At 44.2% G+C, this 22,152-nt stretch overlaps 1 protein-coding gene across 1 annotated transcript in view; it reads right to left on the bottom strand.

Annotated features, from left to right (window-relative positions):
• The window catches only part of KDM5B (lysine demethylase 5B), a 74,289-nt gene that overhangs the window by 13,093 nt on the left and 39,044 nt on the right, over positions 1-22,152 (bottom strand). Inside the window, exons 6-20 of the mRNA XM_066379372.1 lie at positions 21,143-21,239; positions 19,028-19,137; positions 18,364-18,522; positions 17,355-17,474; positions 15,050-15,208; positions 13,520-13,701; positions 11,615-11,777; positions 9,950-10,069; positions 8,707-8,901; positions 3,715-3,896; positions 3,196-3,320; positions 1,741-1,891; positions 1,483-1,597; positions 457-812; positions 187-325 (exon numbers count right to left, since the gene is read on the bottom strand). Of these exons, the coding sequence (XP_066235469.1) occupies positions 187-325; positions 457-812; positions 1,483-1,597; positions 1,741-1,891; positions 3,196-3,320; positions 3,715-3,896; positions 8,707-8,901; positions 9,950-10,069; positions 11,615-11,777; positions 13,520-13,701; positions 15,050-15,208; positions 17,355-17,474; positions 18,364-18,522; positions 19,028-19,137; positions 21,143-21,239 (2,373 nt within the window). The remainder of the gene's footprint in view (positions 1-186; positions 326-456; positions 813-1,482; positions 1,598-1,740; positions 1,892-3,195; positions 3,321-3,714; positions 3,897-8,706; positions 8,902-9,949; positions 10,070-11,614; positions 11,778-13,519; positions 13,702-15,049; positions 15,209-17,354; positions 17,475-18,363; positions 18,523-19,027; positions 19,138-21,142; positions 21,240-22,152) is intronic.

Below are 22,152 nucleotides of genomic sequence, written 5' to 3'. Positions count from 1 at the left end.
TATTTGTGCCAACTGGTCAGGATAATAGGTGGGTAAAGACATCTAAATATGATTGAATAGTTAATAATCTGGCCCACCCAAACACTGAATCTATGCAGTGAAATCCAGCATTTTACCTTTCACAATTTTTCCATTATTGCTCTTAATAGACATACTTACACACTCGGGACCTCTCTTTAAACTGACCTGCAGGGTCTCCACATCCTGAAGCCAGTCTCTGGCTCTCTGGACTGAGTCTTTCAGAGCCGCACCACTGGGCAGATAAGCAGGGATCTCCTCAATTTCCTTAACCGCTGTGGCAAGGCTGTTCAGTGAGTGCCGAGGTCTACAAAAGTGACACACGAACTACTCAGCATTGTGTAGACTAGTTTGCATGCTCACCACTGCACTCTGCGCACTAAGATGCAAATATCACCCAACCTTTCCATTGGGAGAGGGGTCAGCTTGCTTTCTCACCTGGCTCTAAGGAGACTCTTGGCTTTGTCATCCCAGTGTTCTGACACTGTGAGCAGTTCCTGAAGCCGGGCCATTGCTTTCTCCACTGCTGCATAGGGGGCTAAACCCACTCCCAGGTCTATGAGACGTCTCATATCATCTAAAGTGAGGGAGCTGGGATCTAGGCAAGCTTGCTGCACCTCTTCTAGCCAACGGGCCTGCTCCAGGCGGACACGCATCTCAGCCAGCTGTGGAAGGTCAACGTCAAATTCGAAGCTGACCTCTAGCAAGTCTTGTAACTCGGCAGCACTAGGCATCTCCTCAGAGAGCAACCTCTGGCTATGCTGTTGGAAATCTTCTACACGACTCAAAAGATCCTTAAAAAAGAAAAAGAAAAAAACCCAAAGGTTGTGGCATCAACCCAGAAATTTTAGTATATGGCTTCTTTCACACTTAGAATCTTCAATGCATATTCAATGTGACCCTTTTCCATCTCACTGGACTTCAGCAATAATATGAGTAAATGATATAATACACAAGCCAACTGACAGCTGAAAAAAGTGACTAAAACAAGACCCTACACCAACTGCGAGGAGTAGCTGGTGGTCACTTTCAAGATAAAAATTCCCAACTTTCTCTCTCCTCTGTAGACCTGTTATCATCTCTGTGGACACACACCACCACTCAATGTGTCATTAAAAACATTTGCAGCCTGACCTGTGGTGGCGCAGTGGATAAAGTGGCGACCTGGAAATGCTGAGGTCTCCGGTTCAAAACCCTGGGCCTGCCTGGTCAAGGCACATATGGGAGTTGATGCTTCCAGCTCCTCTCCCCTGTCTCTCTCTTTTCTCTCTCTCTCTCTCTCTCTCTCTCTCTCATTCTCTCTCTCTCTCTCTCTCTCTCCTGTCTAAAAATGAATAAAGTGTCTTAAAAAAAATTAAAAACAACAACAACAAAAAAAACATTTGCAAGAAGACAATCACATCAGCTGAATTTATTTATAAAATGCAGGACTACCAAGTCCTCTCCCAGGTCCTCTGCAGTTACCTTCAGCAGCGGCGTCTGACTGAGGACACACGGAAGGGCATATAGCTGTGTCACAAACTGCCGGAGCTCACTCACTGTCAGCTGGTTTGGGGATTTTCCTCCACCAGATCGGTATCTGCAAAGACAAAGGCCGAGGAAGCCACATGAGAAACATGTCCATGTCCATTTACCATTCTCAGATTCCAGGTTGCAGATGCAAGACAGAAGGAAAAGCCCAAGTTCACCACCACAGATGTCGACTTAGTCACCAGTACACACCTGGTTTGCCTTTTACCGTTGAGCAGCTGCTGTGCAACAGAGGCACACTTCTCTGCGTCCTGTGTGACTAAGCGAAGGTGACGCAAAAGATCATTGTCTGGAAATTTCTTCATTTCAGACTCTTCAATCAAAGCCTTAAAACTGGCAAGGCCTGGAATAAAAAAAAGGTTGTCTTTCCTGTGACCATCTCATTGATTTCCACTGGCAGGAAATGCAGAGAGCCTACTCTCATCAGCTCTCAATAAAGCTAGGGCATGCTCTCACTGTGCTTGAACCTCTCCCTCCTGCACTTACTCTGCATACCGGTGCGCTGCCCACTAAACACGTGAGGACACGGTCACCTGTTATGCTACAGAGAGGAATGAGTGAAAACTCTGAAAGAGATGGGGAGGGAAGCAATGGCTTTCAAAGGTAATAACAAGAGACAGGAGACTTATTTTAGAACAAGAAGTAGTAAACGAGCAGTTCAGAGACCCCTAATTTAGTGACATGCTGCCTCTGTCATGAGATCTCTTAAAAAGTTTTGGGCCCTAACCAGATAACTCAGTTGGGTAGAGCATCATCCAGAAACAGAGGTTGCCAGTCTGATCCCCAGTTAGGGCACATACAGGAACAGATCAATCAGATCACTCTATCTCTTTATTTCTTTATCCTTTTGTCTCTCACTAAAATCAACAAAATAAAATATTTTTTAAAAAGTAAAGTTTTGGTGTGCTCTCATCCTTCCCAGGAGCACACCCATGCCTTTCTTCCCTGTTAGGCATGAATCTCCTAAGCTCTAAGGCACCCCACAAGACTTGCAACCAGGGGAGCAGTGGGCAATGGCAGCTCATCCCAAGCTAAAGCCTCCAAACCTGTCTCCAAAGTCCCTTTTCTCTGACTTTCTTCATAGAGCCAAAGCAGCCCCTCCTAGGCTCTCCTGTGGCTTGTGTTCTTGTTTCACTGTCTCAGCTGTAATAAACGTCCTCACTAAATCAAAAGGCTTTTCCACCCTAAGGCTCCATATCAAATGTGAAATGCTTCTGGTTCTGACACAAAGAGATGTAGAGGTTATTCTGCTTCCTAACAGCTTAGTCCCTTCTTTTAAAAAAATTTTATTTATTGATTTTAGTGGGGGGGGGGGGGGAGAGAGAGAGAGAAAGAAACAGAGACAGAAACATAGATCTGTTCCTGTAGGTGCCCTGGCCGGGGATCAAATTGGCAACCTCTGCACTTTGGGATGATGCTCTAACCAACTGAGCTATCTGGCCATGGCAGCTTAGTCTTTTTTAAATACATGATTTTGCAAATACCTCTAATCAAGACTTCACTTGGATGTTCAAGTCTCTGCCTCACCCACCCTTGTGTTTAAACTCTCCCTGCTAGTGCACAGAGGGCTAACTAGGACAAAGTCGTCCTTCATCACAATCAGTCCCCATTCACCAATCACCACGTCCTATTTTCTGTAACACATACTTCTCTTCTTGTTGATCTTTGCCTCCAAAGCTTCATTCACATTCAAGGCCCATTCATTGTAAGATTCAGCTCGAAGTTTCAATGCATTCATCATGGGATAGAGGTCATCCAGCGTGTATCTATATCTGGAAACAGGCATGTGGGTTTGGAGAAAATCAGATGTTTTCACATTCAATATTTCAGCCCTGGAATAGGGATGTCAATGAGCTTTCTTTAAGAACTTAGTATTGTCGGATGTGAGGGCGATCTGGCTGCGACATCTGTCACCCCATTGATCGCCAGGGTTGATTCGGCTAATCTGACTGGCTAGGCGGGTGTCCCCTTCCTCCCTCACCGCTCCATGTGCATCCCTCCCGAAGCTGCGCACTCGGTTGAAGAGGACGACCTTCCCCGCTAGAGGAGAGGACCGTTCTTCGGTCAAGGGTATACGAGTAGCTGCGCTCCCCTGCTAGAACCTCCAAACAAGTCTCAAGAACTTAGTATTGTCCACAGGGGAATAACACCACTCTTCTTACTCACCGCAGTTTATATTTATAAGGAGAACAGGTACACAGTTCTTGCACGTGATGCAGGCAAACCAGCAGGCCAGGTTTACAAGCACAGGAGATGGCAGACATGAAGCATGTGGTTTTGCATTTTATACACTGACGCTCATCATCTGGCAAGAGCTCAAAATCCATTCTTTCCGAGTCAATTACTCCCTAGAATAAAGTGTACTTTAGAGGCCACAAAAGACAATTGAGCCTGACCAGGCGGTGGCGCAGTGGATGGAGCATCGGACTGGGATGCAGAGGACCTGGGTTCGAAGCCTCGAAGTCGCCAACTTGAGCGCAGGCTAATCTGGTTAGAGCAAAAGCTCACTAGTTTGGACGCAATAGCCCCATGGTCAAGGCACATATGAGAAAGCATTCAATGAACAACTAAAGTGTCGCAATGCGCAACGAAAAACTAATGATTGATGCTTCTCTTCTCTCCGTTCCTGTCTGTCTGTCCCTGTCTGTCTCTCTCACTGACTCTCACTCTGTCTCTGTAAAAAAAAAAAAAAAAAAAAAAAAAAAAAAAAAGACAATTGAATCTACCAGGCCCTAAGACAAACATGCAATAGTTAAATTTTTAAAAAAATATCTGGATAGACAGCTCAGTTAGTTAGATCACTGTCCTGAAGCACAGAGGTTGTCGGTTTGATCAGGGCATATACAGGAATAGCTTGATGTTCTTGACTCTGTTTCCCTCCCTTCCTATCACTAAAATCAATACTACAAAAAATAAAAGCCTAACCAGTGGTGGCGCAATGGATAGAGCGTTGATTGGGGTGCTGAGGTCACTGGTTCAAAACCCTTAGGTTGGCCCTGGCCGGTTGGCTCAGTGGTAGAGCGTCAGCCTGGCGTGCGGGAGTCCCGGGTTTGGTTCCCGGCCAGCGCACACAGGAGAAGCGCCCATCTGCCTCTCCACCCTCCCTCCTTCCTCTCTGTCTCTCTTCCCCTCCCGCAGCCAAGGCTCCATTGGAGCAAAGTTGGCCCAAGCGCTGAGGATGGCTCTGTGGCCTCTGCCGCAGGTGCTAGAATGGCTCTGATTGTGGCAGAGCGATGCCCCAAGATGGGCAGAGCATCACCCCCTGGTGGGCATGCCGGGTGGATCCTGGTCGGGCACATGTGGGAGTCTGTCTGACTGCCTCCCCATTTCCAACTTCAGGAAAAAACAAAAACAAAAAAAAAAACCTTAGGTTGCCTGACTGGGCGGTGGCACAGTGGATAGAGCGCCGGACTCTGATGCGGAAGACCCAGGTTCGAGACCCTGAGGTCACCAGCTTGAACGAGGGCTCATCTGGTTTGAGCAAAAAGCTCACCAGCTTGAGCCCAAGGTCGCTGGCTCAAGCAAAGGGGTACTCGGTCTGCTGAAGGCCCGCGGTCAAGGCACATATGAGAAGGTGTTGCAATGCGCAATGAAAAACTAATGACTGATGCCTCTCATCTCTCCGTTTCTGTCTGTCTGTCCCTATCGCTCTGACTCCTTCTCTGTCTCTGTAAAAAACAAAACAAAACAAAAAAACCCTTAGGTTACTAGTTTGAGCACGGCCTTGCCAACTTGAGCATGGGATCAGACATGATCCCAAGGTCGCTGGCTTGAGCAAGGAGTCACTGGCTCAGCTTGAGCCCCCATGGTGAAGACACGTAGTAGAGGCCCTGGCCAGTTAGGTCAGTGGCAGAACATTGGCCCAGCATGTGGAAGTCCCAGGTTCAATTCCCAGCCAGGGGAAAACAGGAGAAGCACCCATCTGCTTTTCCAGCCCTCCCATTCTCACTTCACTCTCTCTCGCTCTCTTCTCCTCCCCTCCTGCAGCCATGGCCACAGTGAGCTGGCCTCGGGCACACTAAAAAAAGGCCTCAGTTGTAATAGAGCAAGGACCCCAGATTGGCAGAGCATCACCCCCTAGTGGGCTTGCCAGGTAGATCTTGGTCAAGGGGCATGCAGGAGCCTGTCTCCTCTCACTAAAATTAAAAAAAAAAAAAAAAGACATGTAGGAGAAACAATCAATAAACAACTGAAGTGCCTCAACTAAGGTTTCATACTTCTCATCTCTCTTCCCCATCTCCCTTTGTCTGTCTGTCTCTCTCATCAAATCAATTAAAAGTAAAAAAGGCTTAGCAAAGCAGGGAATGCAGGATTAAAACTGTGTGGAATGCAAAGCAACAATGACCTGGCCAACATCTGAGTTAATTATCTTTACCTGTCTACTGAGGACCCATCTTTAGACAAGTCTGGATCCTTGTGTTTGGCCATTTTGATGTGAGTATAAAGGCAGTGATTAACAGGGTAAGAACAGATATCAGCTGTTTACTCCAAAGTGGTCTTGTCCATATATATGCTCTGGATCTAGATCAGAGCAAAGGAAGTACATACACTTTCTACTTCAGAGTCATGCTGCTGGAGAGCCCCAGAGAGGATGACACAAGAAAAAACAAAGAAGAGGTGGCAAGACCATCATGAAGGGCCTGGTGAGACTGGGAAGAAGCGCAGTGGCCAGAGAGTCCTTGACATGAAAAATGTTATCTGAAGGGATGCCACTATCAGAAAAGGTGGGACAATCTATGTAATGGAAGCTCAAGTCATTATGAAGAATTTCTAAATTAAAAATGTCACAACAAATGAAGTCTTGAACCAGTAAATTTCCACTGCAATGGCCACCTGACATCTAGACCCTCTTACCTTCTGTCAGTAAGAGATCCAAGTTTTACCACCTTTCTTCCTGATCTGGACCTGGATCCAAACCAACCTTCAGAATAAGGTCAGTTCAGCCTGACGAGTGGTGGGGCAGTGAACAGAGAATTGGGCCGGGATGCAGAGGACCCAAGTTCGAAACCCCGAGGTCGTCGGCTTGAACGCAGGCTTATCCGGCTTGAGCATGAGCTCACCAGCTTGAATTCACGGTCGGTGGCTTGAGCATGGGATCATAGACATGACCCCATGGTCACTGGCTTGAGCAAGGGGTCACTCGCTCTGCTGCAAGCCCCCCCCCCCCCCGTCAAGGCACATAGGAGAAAGCAATCAATGAACAACTAAGGAGACTAAGGAGACGCAACAAAGAATTGATGCTTCTCATCTCTCTCCCTTCCTATGTGTCCCTACTTATCCCTCTCTGTCTCTCTGTCACACACACACAAAAGAATAGTCAGTTCATGGCCCATCAAACTCCTTTGTTTCACTCTTTTATTCTGTTTTAATCTTTTGATCATTTCATTTCCTGTTGACCAACAAACAGACCAACAAAAAAGAGGAGTACCCCCTGGCCGGTTGGCTCAGTGGTAGAGTGTCGGCTTGGCGTGTAGAAGTCCCGGATTCAATTCCCGGCCAGGGCACACAGGAGAAGCGCCCATCTGCTTCTCCACCCCTCCCCCTCTCCTTCCTCTCTGTCTCTCTCTTCCCCTCCCGCAGCCGAGGCTCCATTGGAGCAAAGATGGCCCGGGCGCTGGGGATGGCTCTGTGGCCTCTGCCTCAGGCACTAGAGTGGCTCTGGTCGCAACAGAGCAGCGCCCCCTGGTGGGCATGCCGGGTGGATCCTGGTCGGGCGCATGCGGGAGTCTGTCTGTCTCTCCCCTTTTCCAGCTTCAAAATTAGAGAGAAAAAAAAAAAGAGGAGTAAAACACTAAAAATGAATTTTAGTTTTAACCTGAATTTGACCATTAAGAAGAACTTTGCAACAGAGATGGTTGAAATTTTTGTTTAAAATGAGATCAAGGACCAATTCTATAGATTTTAGTTGAAAATGAATCTTATAGTTCATCCAACTGTAATTTGTAAATTTCTACACCTGGAAAAAAACTGTAAAATCTCCAAGTTCCAAAAATTAACTACCATTGTTATGGAAGACCTTGGAAAGGCACTTAAACCCTCTGGGCATTTGTCCCAACTGCAAAATATCGGAGAAGGAAAGTAAACTGTTGCTGATTCATTACAGGCTCCAGGAAGCCAACATTCTTGGATTCTATCTAAAAAGGCACATAAGTACCAAACACATGATATACATAATTATAATCCAAGAAAATACATTTAAGCTGTAAGCTGCAAAAAAAAAAACCCTACAAAAAAACAAAAAACCTATTATGCCACAATCTAAAAAATACGGAAAGAAATCAAGACCTACACATAATGGAAGACATACTATGCCCATGAGTTAAAAGACACAACATTGTTAAGATACCAGTTCTTCTCCCCCAAACTATCCATACATTTAACAATCTCAATCAAAATCCCAACAGGCTTTGGGCAGAAATCAATAAGCTAATTCTAAATTTTATACAGAAAAGGAACTAAAATAACAATGTTCAAAAAGAACAAAACTGGAAGACGTACACTACCTCATTTCAAGACTTATTAAGAAATTATAGTAATCAAGGCCATATAATATTAGCAAGAGGACAAATGCAGATTAATAGAATAGAACAGAGTAGAAACAGACCCGCACAGATGCGGTGAGTTGATTTCCAACAAAGGTGCCAGGGCAATTCAGTGTAACAGGACAGTCTTTTCAAGTGGTGTTGGACCTGACCAGGTGGTAGCGCAGTGAACAAAGTGTCAGACTGGGACTCAAGAGAACCCAGTTTTGAAATCCCAAGATCACTGGTATGAACGCAGGCTCATCTAGCTCGAGCACGGGGTCGCTGGCTTGAGCCCAATGTTGCTGGCTTGAGCATGGGATCATAAACATGACCCCATGGTTGCTGGCTTGAGCAAGGGGTCATTCGCTCTGCTGTAGCCCCCTGATCAAGGCACATATGAGAAAGCAAGCAATGAACAACTAAGATGCTGGCAGCAAAGAATTGATGCTTCTCATCTCTCTCCCTTCCTGTCTCTATCTATCCCTCTCTCTGTCTCTGTCACACATACAAAAAATAATAAATTAAAAAATAAAGAGGGTGGGGCAAAATCATCTGAACAGACACTTCACCAAAGATGTAAATACTTCACTAAGTAACACCCAGTAACACAACATTGGGATTCCAGAAACCTTACCAATTGACGGACAGTTTCTCGTAAAGCTTTCTCATCCTCAATCATGATGGCCATGTCCTTCTGAACAGTGGAAGCCACTACAACATCCAGAACATCAGCCTTTGAAGCCATCTTGCAGATCATCTCGTCGTGGGAAAACACGCAGTAGCGGTGGAGCAGGCGGTAATGCTCCACACACTGTCGGCCTAAAGGCAGCTGTGGGGAAAGACAGGCAAACACATGACCATCTTCCTCCTTCTTATTTCCAGAGGCTTCTGACCTTCATTATAAAACTACTAAAGACCACATTCCAGTTCAAACATCATATATCAACTCAAATATCGGCCTCTGAGAGGCCTTGGATCTTTTAAAATCTTTGCATTTCTAAGATATGGCATAGTAGGTGCCTTAATTGAAAAGTGGTTTCACAAACCCAATGTATTAACATTACTGCCCATGACAATGTAGACTCTCAATGGAGATACGAATTTACACATTTTGTGAAACAACTGTGCTGAGCTGGGCATAGTTAAACTACTTTAGGGAATAATGCTACAAAACTAAAAGAAAATAATCACAGACACAGATAGTATTATTATTCAGAAAAACATGTTATAATTCATTAGATTTTTTAAAATGTATATTTTAGGGAGAGGTGAGAAAAGAGAAAGAAATATCAATTTGTTGTTCCACTTATTTATGCATTAATTGGGTGCCCCAACCAGGGATCAAAGATATAACCTTAGCATATCAGAATGACACTATAACCAACTGAGATGCCCAGACAAGGCTATAGTTCATTAGATTTAATATCACACACTTGAACTAAACACTTCTTTTTAGGTAAATGAAAAGTATTAATACTAATATAAAAATCCTACTTTACAAAGTAACTAAAACCAAGTGTGCCATTAAAAATCACTGTGTTGTGGACAAGTGAAGTTGGTGCTGAATAAGGAACAGTTTTAACACTGGAACTATCATCAATCTGTGTGTAATGAGATATGAGCTTCAGCAAAATGTAAATCAAGACTCCTCTTCATTAAGTTTTGCTAAAATAAATAAAATGTCAAATGAACCAAGAAGATGCTTTGTTAGCACAGGTTAGATTTACAATATGGTCCAAGTGGCATAGCTCATGCTGGTCAACAATTAGTAGACTAGCTTTTTGAGTGGCACTAGATTTAAGCAACTATGCACATAACAGTCTGTAAAACATTCCTTACGGCTCTGCAAGAAAGGTTCACTAAGTCATATTCCATACCCAGTCAACAGTGCAGAAGTTAACAGCCTCAGCAAAATTAAAACCTTGATTGAAACCACTGTGGTAGGCTCGTGGAAACGTAATCACAAATTCCCCAGCACACTGGTTAGTCCGGTAAACCTAGGGAGGTGAAATTGGAGATTTTTAATGACATTTTCACAAAAGACAATCTGAACACAGACTATCAGATGACTCTCCAGAAGGGGTAGCTTCCCACCAGTTAAAAGTGAGCCAGAGAGTCTGACCTGTGGTGGTGCAGTGGATAAAGAAAGCATTAACCCAGAATGCTGAGATCCCCAGTTTGAAACCTCAAGGTTGCCAGCTTCAGTGTGATGTCAGCGACATGATGCTAAGTCACTGGCTTGAGCCCAAGGTCGCTGCCTTGAGCAAGGGGTCACTGGCTTGGTCTGAGGCCCCCCCCATCCCAGTCAAGGTATTTACAAAGAAGCAATCAATGAACTAAAGTGAAGTTACTACAAGTTGATGTTTCTCACTCTCTCTCCTCCCTTTCTCTTTCCCTTCCTGTCTTCCCCCCAACCCCTGCCTCTCTCTCAAAAAAAAATATCAGTTAAAAAAAATCTGAAACAATAAATAAAGGTTAGCCTGACCAGTGGTGGTACAGTGGATAGACTGTTATCTGGGATGCTGAGGTCCCAGGTTCGAAACCCTGAGGTCACTGCCTTGAACATGGGTTCATTCGGCTTAAGGTGCAGGCACACCAGCATGAGCATGGGGTCACTGGCTTGAGCAAGTGGTCATTGGCTCAGGGGGAGCCCCCCACTCCCTGGTAAAGGTACATGAAAAACAATCAATGAATAAAGTGCCTCAACTACAAATTGATGCTTCTCATCTCTCTCTTTTCCTGTCTCTCTCCCTCCCCCCTTCTCTCTTGCTAAAAGAAAATATAATAATAAAAGCTTAATTAGGGGTGAGGCTGTAAGGTAACCAAGATCCACGTAACATTTCAGTTCATCATTCCAAATTACGATCATGTAGGTTCAATAATTTTTTTCTCAAATTATGAGAAAAGTTATTTAGAAAATTACAGATAGAAGTGAGTCAGCTGGGCTGCGTGGGCTCAGAAAACAAGTTTCAGAGACCAAGGGAGGGCACCTAGAGCTTAGGAGAGAGAAAGGCAAAGGTAACACGGGGGTGGGGTAGAAGAGATGGGTAAGGCAGGGAGGGGTGTGCTCCTGAGAGGGAGAGTGCCTCAATAAATTACTTTTTAAACCAGGTCAAGCATGAAGAAATTCTGATAATTAAGAGTTTAGATCTAACTATCACAGAACCTAGACATTTTACAATAGTTTATACTGACAAATAACATGTATTTTTATGATTTTTGTTTTGCTGCAGTGAAGGAAGGAGTTATGAACAAACATCACAGTTTAGAGCGCATTAACTGGTGATGGTGGCATGACCTGTGAATGGACTAAAAAACAGGACTGGACACGAAAAGAAAGCATTGCACTCGTGACTCGTGAAGTAAAATTGCTTAGCAATCTAGTTATTAGCTGCAACAAATTAGCTTCTACAATGTCTGAGAGCCCCCATGCAATACAGTACCAAATCACACCTAACAGCAGTTTCTACTGTCAAGTTACACTATAGAAACCGTAACTAAGTCAACCTTGTAAGAAGTGAGTCCCGAGACTGAGAACTTACAGGCACTTCGTGAGTCATCAGGGTGTTGGGGTTCATGATGGTCACCAGCTGGTGGAGGAGGTCTGGCTGGGACACAAAGAGCTCTGGAGCCAGTTTCTTCATGACGTTCTCCAACTGCTCGGCGGCATACCCTGGGACTCCATACCAGGTTTTTGGCTCACCCCTGGAAATAGATTATAAAAATAAATCAATCAAAAAGAAATGCAAAATGAAATTTCACTAGTTTCTTCAAATCACACACTCACAAAATCAACCAGCAACATCAACATAACAAAAGAGCCCAGCAGCTCACACTCTCCTGCCTGCTCAGAGAGCACAAACAAGGGAACATCCACACTGAAGAAACAGGTCAGCACTCCGCCTCATGCACAGAGTATACATGTGGGATTTCCCATCTGAGGTCCCTCTCCTCCCTCCCACTTCTGTCCAATCCTTTAGAAAATGGAGATACCTAGAATTTTTAAGGATATCAGACATAAGGTTAGCTACAGGCTATGTGGTTACCACAAGTTCCTAAAGTGACTGACAAAGAATAGTGAGACTCCACCTTCCTTTTCCCTTGTCCAGACAGCAGTGGCAAAATCAAAAGCTAATAAAACAATTAGCATTTCTAAAGAGTTCTTATTATTCAAAGCACCTTAAATTGTCAATCAAATTAACCTGTAACATACTGTGATGTACGGTAAATGTAATCCTCATTTTACAGCTGGGAGCAACTGCCCAAGTAAATAGAACAGAGACACCCTACACATACGTGATAATTCCCTCTTTCTTGTGCTACATACTCAAATTCATGGTGTTGGGATTTGAGTTACAGATCTTCAAATATTTTTGTGCTTAGAAAAGAAATAGAGGTAAAAAGATGTGAAAAAATGTCTTTGATTAGCCTGGCCAGTGATGGCACAGTGGACAGAGCATCAACCTGGGATGTTGAGGACCCAGGTTTGAAACCCCAAGGTTGACACCTTGAGCATGGGAGCACCAGCGTGAGCGCGGGGCTGCTGGCTTCAGTATGGAATCATAGACATGACTCCATGGTCACTGGCTTGAGCAAGGGGTCTCTGGCTCAGCTGGAGCCACCTGGTCAAGGCATGTGTGAAAATCAATAAGCAACTAAAGTGACACAACTAAAGAGTTGGTATGTCTTATATCTCTCCCTTCCAGTCTCTCTCCCTCTTAAAAAAAAAAAGGCTTTGATTGAAGAGTTTAAAAGTTAAAAAGGCCAAAATTCAGCACAACACACAGCAGTGGGAGATCCCAAAAACCCAGAGGACTCCAAGATACCGACATTCTACTCCTCTCCCAAAAGGTACTAGTCTACCACTTCCACCCAGGGGATATTTCCATAGTAAAACCAAGGCTCAGTGCTTTCCTCTTTCTGTGATAAGGACTTCTGTAACAACTGGATAAACGCTATCTCCCTCTCCCCAGATACATGTTATACGTAAAAACAGTGTGTGTGCAATTTCAGGGAGTTCATGGATTTCTTAAGAATACTTAAGAACTGCTGTCTTGCCTGACCTGTGGTGGCGCAGCGGATAAAGCGTCGACCTGGAAATGCTGAGGTCGCCGGTTCGAAACCCTGGGCTTGCCTGGTCAAGGCACATATGGGAGTTGATGCTTCCAGCTCCTCCCCACTTCTCTCTCTCTGTCTCTCCTCTCTCTCTCTCTGTCTTTCCCTCTCCTCTCTAAAATGAATAAAAAATTAAAAAAAAAAAAAAAAAAAAGAACTGCTGTCTTAACTTATTAGGATGCCTGTTCCAACAGTAGTGAAAAACCTTAAGAAAAAAAATTGGCCACCATTCTTTACACAGTTAAGAAATACGTCCAAGTTAAGACACATCTGACATGGAAGGTTTCCAACCCAGCTTCAATACTACTCCTCGGTTATTGGGGCCGTCTCACCAGTGCAGGTAGTTGATGGAATAGCTCCAGTGGTCTTCAATGTGCCAGCAGAACGACGAGAAGCACATCCCCACGTACAACCAGGGAAGTTTCATGCCACAGATGTCAGCGGTGATGTGAGCAAGGACAGACTGCTCCATCACTGGCATATTGTTCAAATTCCAGCCACTGTCAAGATATTCCTAAAAACACGGGAGATTGAAAAAGTATAAAGGTTTAGCTATATCATAACATTTTAGAATTATTTCAAAAAGATGGGTGAAAATAAAGTCTCCTTCAAAATGCAATTGTTGCCCTGACCGGTTGGCTCAGTGGTAGAGTGTTGGCCTGGCGTGCAGAAGTCCCGGGTTCGTTTCCCGGCCAGGGCACACAGGAGAAGCGCCCATCTGCTTCTCCACCCCTCCCCCTCTCCTTCCTCTCTGTCTCTCTCTTCCCCTCCCGCAGCCGAGGCTCCATTGGAGCAAAGGTGGCCCGGGCGCTGGGGATGGCTTCTTGGCCTCTGCCCCAGGCACTAGAGTGGCTCTGGTCGCAACAAAGCGACGCCCCGGAGGGGCAGAGCATCGCCCCCTGGTGGGCAGAGCGTAGCCCCCTGGTAGGTGCGGGAGTCTGTCTGTCGCTCCCTGTTTTCAGCTTCAGAAAAAAAAAAAAAAAAAAAAAATGCAATTGTTGGGGCAGGTGGGAGGGAGGAGGGAAAAGGGAGGGAGATGCCACTATGCTCACGTCCTGGAGGCCACCAATTACTTTTGCCATCTTACGCTGTATAGAAATGGACTCAATACAGCATGTATTTTTGTATCCGATCCTTTTTTACTTGACTATAGAAGAGTATAGACAATATAAGTCAGTTTATATAAAATTTAAAAAAATAGGCAGCCTAATCTACGGTGCTGAAATCAGGACAGTGCTGCTAGGGATGGGGTGGGAGTGCTGTCCTGAGCCAGGGGAGGTCATGAAGGAGAGGCGACACAAGAGGAGCTTTCAGGGGAATGTGAGTGCACAGGTGTGCTACAGTGTATGGAAACTCCTCAAGGTGTGCACATATTATTACATACTTTTCTATGTATGTGTTAGCTTTCAGAGAAGTATACCCCAAAAACATCTCACTTCTTACTAGGACAGAAAAAGAAACCTTCCTAGGAGTTTACTAGTGTGGAAAATAAAGGACTCAAACCCTAAAGTTCAAAGATAAGCAAGTGTGGTCCCAGTCCCTCAGATTCCTTCAGTAGGGGACATCAATGTTAGAGAATCTGAAGGCCAAGGGAGTGATGACCCACATCATCACAGGTGGGTTCTTTCCACGTTTCTTGAAATTGTTAAAAACCTGATAATTAAGCATTTTCTGAAAGTAATCATGAATCACTTCAAGCCAACCAAATGGAAATTGAATTAATAACTTGAATTCCAAGCTACATCTATTTTTGCAGTAAGGCTGCTAGGCTGCTACTAACCCAATTTTGTACCCATTACACCGAGGACATGTCCAACTACCAGGTCCCCTCAATGTGCAGGTGGCCTCACAGCTGCGCCTACCTCTTCCTCAGGAGAAAGTTTCACCTTCCCATCCCGCACGGGGAAGCCACTGCCAAACTCCTTCGAGGCGATGTCGGCTCCATACTCGACTGTGACGTCCTCCTCAATAGTGCTTACCAGTCGCCAAAATTCTTTCTCAACCAGCTCTGTGGGAACCATCTGGAAACAAAACCATAAGGAAGAGAAATGCAGCCAGACACAAACTGCTGATGACCAATCTGACCAGATAAACTAAGTGAAAGGAATCCCAGGATGGCGCCCTGAGGAACAATTGTTTCCATTATGTTCCACAACTGATTCCAGGCATTTCAAACATGAGCATTGTTTTCCAAAAGGAATTTAATAACTAAGACAAACGAACAATTAAGATTTCGTGTTTTTCTATCACAAATCTGGCCACCACTATAAAAGGGAGTCAAGGAAAGCAACAAGCTGGCATATAATAACCAGTTGGCATGTCTGAGTGATGCTTTATCCTCTGAGATGCATTCAGATGTGTTACCTAAGTCCACCTTCCTTCTTCCCACGAGACCTGGCTGCGAGTGACATGGGCAACCAGATTAAAAGACAGGGCGCAGAACGTGAACCAGAGCCATGCCTGTGCAGCCGTAGCAGCACCCGTGTCAAAGAGCAACAGACTGCCCTAGGGTCTGTGGTCAGCCTGATGTGAGTTCAGAAGTCACTTATATGTCCATCCCTCAAAGTCCTCATCTTTTAAGTAAAATGAAAAACCAACAACAGATGGAAGAGGTCATGTTCAAGTCGGCAGGACTGGTTAGGGAAACACATGGTAAATAACTGTGCACAAGGGTCACATGGACTATAACCAGGACTTATAATCCTGTTAAACAAACAAACACCTGAAGTGACTTAACAGCTAATGTAATGTTAAGGAAAAACTGGTTCACCCAGACACTGCTGGGGACCCATAAATAATACAGTGAGGGTGTGAAAAAATGGATAACTTCTCCCATCTGACCTTGGTAATCATCTCAACAACATAACCTAACCAAAAAGATCAATATGCAGGACTCGTCTCCTATAGCACTTTGTTAGCGGTGAGAAAAAAAAGCTTAAGTATCCACAATTATAGTAGAAACCACTTAATTTTGGTGTGCTCATGTAACGGAACATTAAATGCTGAATGAAACACACTATGCTTCTTGGTGAATAACAGAACGTAAGTAATGTGTGACAAAGTAACCACACACAGATGTGTTGCCAGTGCACAGCACACTGAGTGGCACATAGTAGTTATTCAATAAATTCTGTGTCGTATTCTTTAAACCAAGGGTAGTCAACCTTTTTATACCTACCGCCCATTTTGTATCTCTATTAGTAGTAAAATTTTCTTTTTAAATTTATTTTTATTTTTTTATTTTCCTGAAGTTGGAAACAGGGAGGCAGTCAAACAGACTCCCACATGCACCCGAACAGGATCCACCTGGCATGCCCACGAGGGGGCAATGCTCTGCCCATCTGGGGCGTTGCTCTGTTGCAACCAGAGCCATTCTAGCGCCTGAGGCAGAGGCCATGGAGCCATTCTCAGCGCCTGGGCCACCTTTGCTCCAATGGAGCCTTGGCTGTGGGAGGGGAAGAGAGAGACAGAGAGGAAAGAGAGGGGGAGGGGTGGAGAAGCAGATGGGCGCTTCTCCTGTGTGCCCTGGCCAGGAATCGAACCCGAGACTCCTGCACGCCAGGCCGACGCTCTACCACTGAGCCAACCGGCCAGGGCCTAATAGTAAAATTTTCAAACTGCCCACGGGTTTCACAGTAATGGTGATTTATAAAGTAGGGAAGTAACTTTACAAAATTTATAAAGCAGAGTTACAGCAAGTTAAAGCATAAAATAATAATTACTTATCAAGTACTTTATGTTGGATTTTCGCTAAGTTTGGCAGAATAAATCTTTAAAAACAACTTACTATAGTTAAATCTATCTTTTTATTTATACTTTGGTTGCTTGCTCTGCTACTGCCCACCATGAAAGCTGGAATGCCCACTAGTGGGTGGTAGGGACCTTTAAACTATGTTTGTTGAGCTGAAAAGGTTACTGGACCTTTTACATACTGGTATTTTTATACTGTTGCTGTATGATTTGTGTGGAAAAGCTTATCTCTAATCAAATGAAAAAGTGGAATGCACTATAAAGTGCTGTGGAATTTTTACCAGCACAAAACAAATTAAAGGCTTCGCTATGCATGATAATAACTATCGAAGACAAGTGCCAACAAAAGTGTTGCCAGACCCACCTTTCTCCCAGAGTTAGTATAATCCTAAATCAAAGCAATATGAATGTACATACGTGGACTGGCATATTGAAGTAATCAGACTTAAATGCATCTGCCATTTCCCCGAAGGTACGGAGGGTATAGTCCCTGGCTGCTTGTTCAAAGCCAAAAGCTTCTTGTGGCTTATTGCACTCCTGCCAAAAGAAAAAAGAAAAAAATTATTTATTAATAGAGATATGAAATAAGATTACTGTAATTGCTTAAGTAGAAAAACTCCATTCATTTAGAACAGATAAAAGTCTAGATGAATATATATAAAAATATTAACAGTACTTATTTATGGATTATAAAAATCACACTTTTTTTCCCGTACACATTTTTTTAGACAATTAAATTTAACAGGTGACACTGATCAACCAGAGTACTTAGACACACTTTTTTTTTTTGGTATTTTTCCGAAGCTGCAAATGGGGAGGCAGTCAGACAGACTCCCGCATGCGCCCGACCAGGATCCACCCGGCATGCCCACCAGGGGGCGATGCTCTGCCCATCTTGGGGCATCGCTCTGCCGCAATCAGAGCCATTCTAGTGCCTGAGGAAGAGGCCACAGAGCCATCATCAGCGCCCGGGCAAACTTTGCTCCAGTGGAGCCTTGGCTGCGGGAGGGGAAGAGAGAGACAGAGAGGAAGGAGAGGGGGAGGGGTGTAGAAGCAGATGGGTGCTTCTCCTGTGTGCCCTGGCCAGGAATCGAACCCGGGACTCCTGCATGCCGGGCCAACGTTCTACCACTGAGCCAACCAGCCAGGGCCGACACACTTATTTTTAAAGACATTCAGTGTTTAAGAACTTCTGCAAAGAGCATACAATTTATTTTTCAATGAAAAAAAAAATTCCAGTGTAGTTATTAAAATTTTTTTCTGCCTCAGCTCCCTGCACAGCTGTGAACCTCACTTCCAAGACTTCCTTTTCTAGTCAGGGCCAGCCCAGTTTTCCTAAGAACTCATATTATCAATTGCCAAGTCTAAACCCAAAGGCAAAGAATACTACAAATTTTTGAATGCTACCTCTGCTGTTAATCCTTACCTGAGCCAAACACTTAGGACACCTCCAGTCTCCCTTGGGAACATCATGGAGGGGGGGGATCAAGCAAAAGGTGTGGTAGCTGTCATCACACCCGTCACACAAGAGGAGCCGGTCCTCATCACTGCCACTGCCACACAAGAGGCAGACATACAGGTCCACCTGTAGCCATGAACATGAGTACAGAACAAAGGGATGTGAGCTCCCATCTCATTCTGTGGAACTAAGAATGAACTGGATAGGGGTGTGTAACCCATCCTCCCACCTGTTTCACATGACAAGCCCTTCTGGCACTGTGCATAGGAATGCTTCCCTACCACAACAGGCTGCCCAACACATCTCCCCTGTCCTTCTTCCCTTTTTCTTCCTCTCTGGGAAGCTGAAAATATCAACTTGGGTTTCTGATCTAGCCGTCAGCTCAGTTGGAGGTGGGCTAGTGATATACAAGCAATGCTGTGTATCACTCAGCTTACCCCCACCCGGTGCTCAGCTGCACTCCAGAAGCACAGCTGATAGCGCTCCCGATGCCACTGACCTCACCGCCCAGCCGAGCTGTTCCTCATCAATGAACTAACTTGAAAAGGTCTTTGCCTCATCAGACACCAAGCTACCGGCCTAAGTAATGCACCAAAAGTGTAAGTTAGGGGTAAAAAAGATATCAACTCACAGCACTGGTGGTTTTTTTAGGTCGACTCTTTGGTTTCTCCCTCTCACTTTCCACAACATGCTCTTTCTTCTCAATGGGTTCTTGCTTGATGCTGCTTTTCATTTCTTTCTCTGCAAGAAGTAATACAAGTCAGCTCAGCTCTTCCTACACTTTTCTCAGCTTCTTCAACCACCTTATCACCTCCCTCCCACACTAGACACTGACATCACTTCCTGTTTCTTTTCACTTGAGCAGCATCACCCAAGTGCTAACTATGTTCAACTGATGGCTTTATGATAAAATGCTAACTATCACCCCATTTTAAAATACAAGACACAGGTACATACTCCTAGAGTGGTTGCTAAGGTTTGTGTGCTTTTAAAACAACCAATACTGGGGGTAGGAGAGGTAGAAGAGGGAAAAGGAGGTTAAATGGTGATGGGAGGAGACTTGAATTCAAGTGGCGAACACACAATATATAGGTACGTATCCTAGAACTGTACACCTGAAACATACAATTCTATTAACCAATGTCACCCCAATAAAGTCAATAAAAATCTAAAAAAAAATACATATATACACACACACACACATAGACACATGCACACACATACATACACAGAGGTGAACAGGTCCTCTTGACCCTGACAATTCACCAACTGGACCTCCTCCAGTTACAGACAACCCTCCATGACCTAAGATTATTTACTTTTCAACTTCCTGGTTCCAAACACTTTTGGCTAAAACACTATCAATTAATGACCTATCCTGTGAAAGGTGCTGTGCTAAATGTTTTCCATAAATTATTTAATCCTTTGCTACAAATCAATTTCAAAGATAAGAAACTTGACATTAAAGGTTGTCAGGGGCCCTGGCCGGTTGGCTCAGTGGTAGAGCGTTGGCCCAGCGTGCGAGAGTCCCGGGTTCGATTCCCAGCCAGGACATACAGGAGAAGCGCCCATCTGCTTCTCCACCCCTCCCCCTCTCCTTCCTCTCTGTCTCTCTCTTCCCCTCCCACAGCCAAGGCTCCACTGGAGCAGGGTTGGCCTGCGCACTGAGGATGGCTCTATGGCCTATGCCTCAGATGCTAGAATGGCTCTGGTTGCAACAGAGCGACACCCCAGAGGGGCAGAGCATCGCCCCCTGGTGGGCGTGGCGGGTGGATCCCATTCGGGCGCATGCGGGAGTCTGTCTGACTGCCTCCCCATTTCCAGCTTCAGAAAAATACAAAAAAAAAAAGGTTGTCAGGGAATATGCCTAAGGTCACACAACTAGTGGCAGTGCCAGGATTCATTTCTGTATTGTTTAAAATCACTTCTCATTACATTGTGCCCCTGGCCTGCTAACTCACTGACCTCTAAGAACCAATTTCAGGAACTCCTCCATCTGTAGGAGCCTGCCCATACCAGACACAGGATTTCTCCTCAGAGTCCCAAACCTCCCTCCTAATGACTGACATCAAGCAAAGGCCAGGCAAGCAATTATCAACCAGAATTCAGATTCAGAAAGCAAGGCTGCCTCTGCCACTCTGAAATAAACCTGCCAGACATTCAATCAAAGGTACCAATGCTTCTCATAAATCACTTCTTTGCAATGAATGCTACTGAACCACATTTCAAAGCAACTAGTGAAGGGGAGAAACTCAATCACATCTCTAATATGCCCACATTTATGTGTTCCCTCAACTACTGTTCACTTAGCTATGAGGACATTAACATATGAAGATTTCATTTCTCAAGGCCCAGCTCAGCAATTATTAGGTAATAGTTGCTCCAACATTTCCTTTTCTTCAGTGTTTTCTTAGATGTGTCTGTGCATCAGACATTTAGCTTGGTTAATGAGAGTTTGATTTTTTTTTATTTTTCTTTTATTAATTTTTAGAGAGGAGAGAGAATGAGAGAGAGAGAGAGAGAAGGGGGAGGGAGAAGCAGGAAGCATCAACTCCCATATGTGCCTTTACCAGGCAAGCCCAGGATTTTGAACCGGGTTTTGAACCGGCGACCTCAGTGTTCCAGGTCAACACTTTATCCACTGCGCCACCACAGGTCAGGCAGTGTTTTCTTAGTTAATGAACAAATCATTGTTTTCACTTATTTACTTTTTACTACTTTCCTATTCATGGATCAACTTTCTTACCGCTTTCACATTTTAGAGTTGGGCAACCCATTCGACGTCTCAGGTTATGAGTCCTGGCTTCTGTTGTCTCTTCTGGTTCTATTTTAATATTCATGGCCTTAAAAAAAAAAGTCATATACATAATTATTTCCTTTAAAAATGAATCTTCTAAAATCCAACTGGAATCTCAAGGTGACTATAATCCTATAAAGCAGTGGTCCCCAACCTTTTTTGGGCCACGGATCGGTTTAATGTCAGAAAATATTTTCATGGACCGGCCTTTAGGGTGGGATGAATAAATGTATCATGTGACCAAGACAGGCGTCAAGAGTGAGTCTTAGACGGATGTAACAGAGGGAACCTGGTCATTTTTAAAAAATAAAACATCGTTCAGACTTAAATATAAACAAAACGGAAATAATGTAAGTTATTTATTCTTTCTCTGCGGACCGGTACCAAATGGCCCGCGGACTGGTACCAGTTCATGGCCCGGGGGTTGGGGACCACTGCTATAAAGTGGCTCTATTAATAGGGCATTCAAAACATACTTTTCTCTACCCTTAAGATTACTATTGTTTAAGGAATAAACGAGGAATCTTAGAGGTTACACAAGTATTCTCCACTTCAACAGGTTAAAAAATAGGGAAAAGTGAAAGAATCAGGAACAAATTATAGAAAGTCTTACTACCCAACTAGGAAACCACTCTTATTTTCCTAATTCTTGCTTCAGTCATCACAAAGCCAAAGCCTAACGTGATAATTCTATGAGCCTATAAGAGTTTGCTGGCTTATTCCAGTCTGCCAGTATTTATGGAAAATTCAGCTTCCACAACAACTATTACTTCTTCTAATAAAACCTAGTATAAACTACTCTTCTAACATTGCTAGACTGTTCAGGATTCCCTTCTCATCAAAGGTATACAAGCCAGTCTCCATTTCCCTTTTTTTGCTTTTTTCACTTATAGTTTAACATACACCCAAAAGGAAAACAATGTTTGTGGTCTGCAACAATAAAATGTTTTTGGAACTAC

The sequence above is a fragment of the Saccopteryx leptura genome, chromosome 1 (genome assembly GCF_036850995.1).
Source record: "Saccopteryx leptura isolate mSacLep1 chromosome 1, mSacLep1_pri_phased_curated, whole genome shotgun sequence".
NCBI classification, from domain to species: domain Eukaryota; kingdom Metazoa; phylum Chordata; class Mammalia; order Chiroptera; family Emballonuridae; genus Saccopteryx; species Saccopteryx leptura.
Note: the sequence above shows the minus strand (reverse complement) of the source record. Positions and strands in the feature narration are given on the sequence as shown.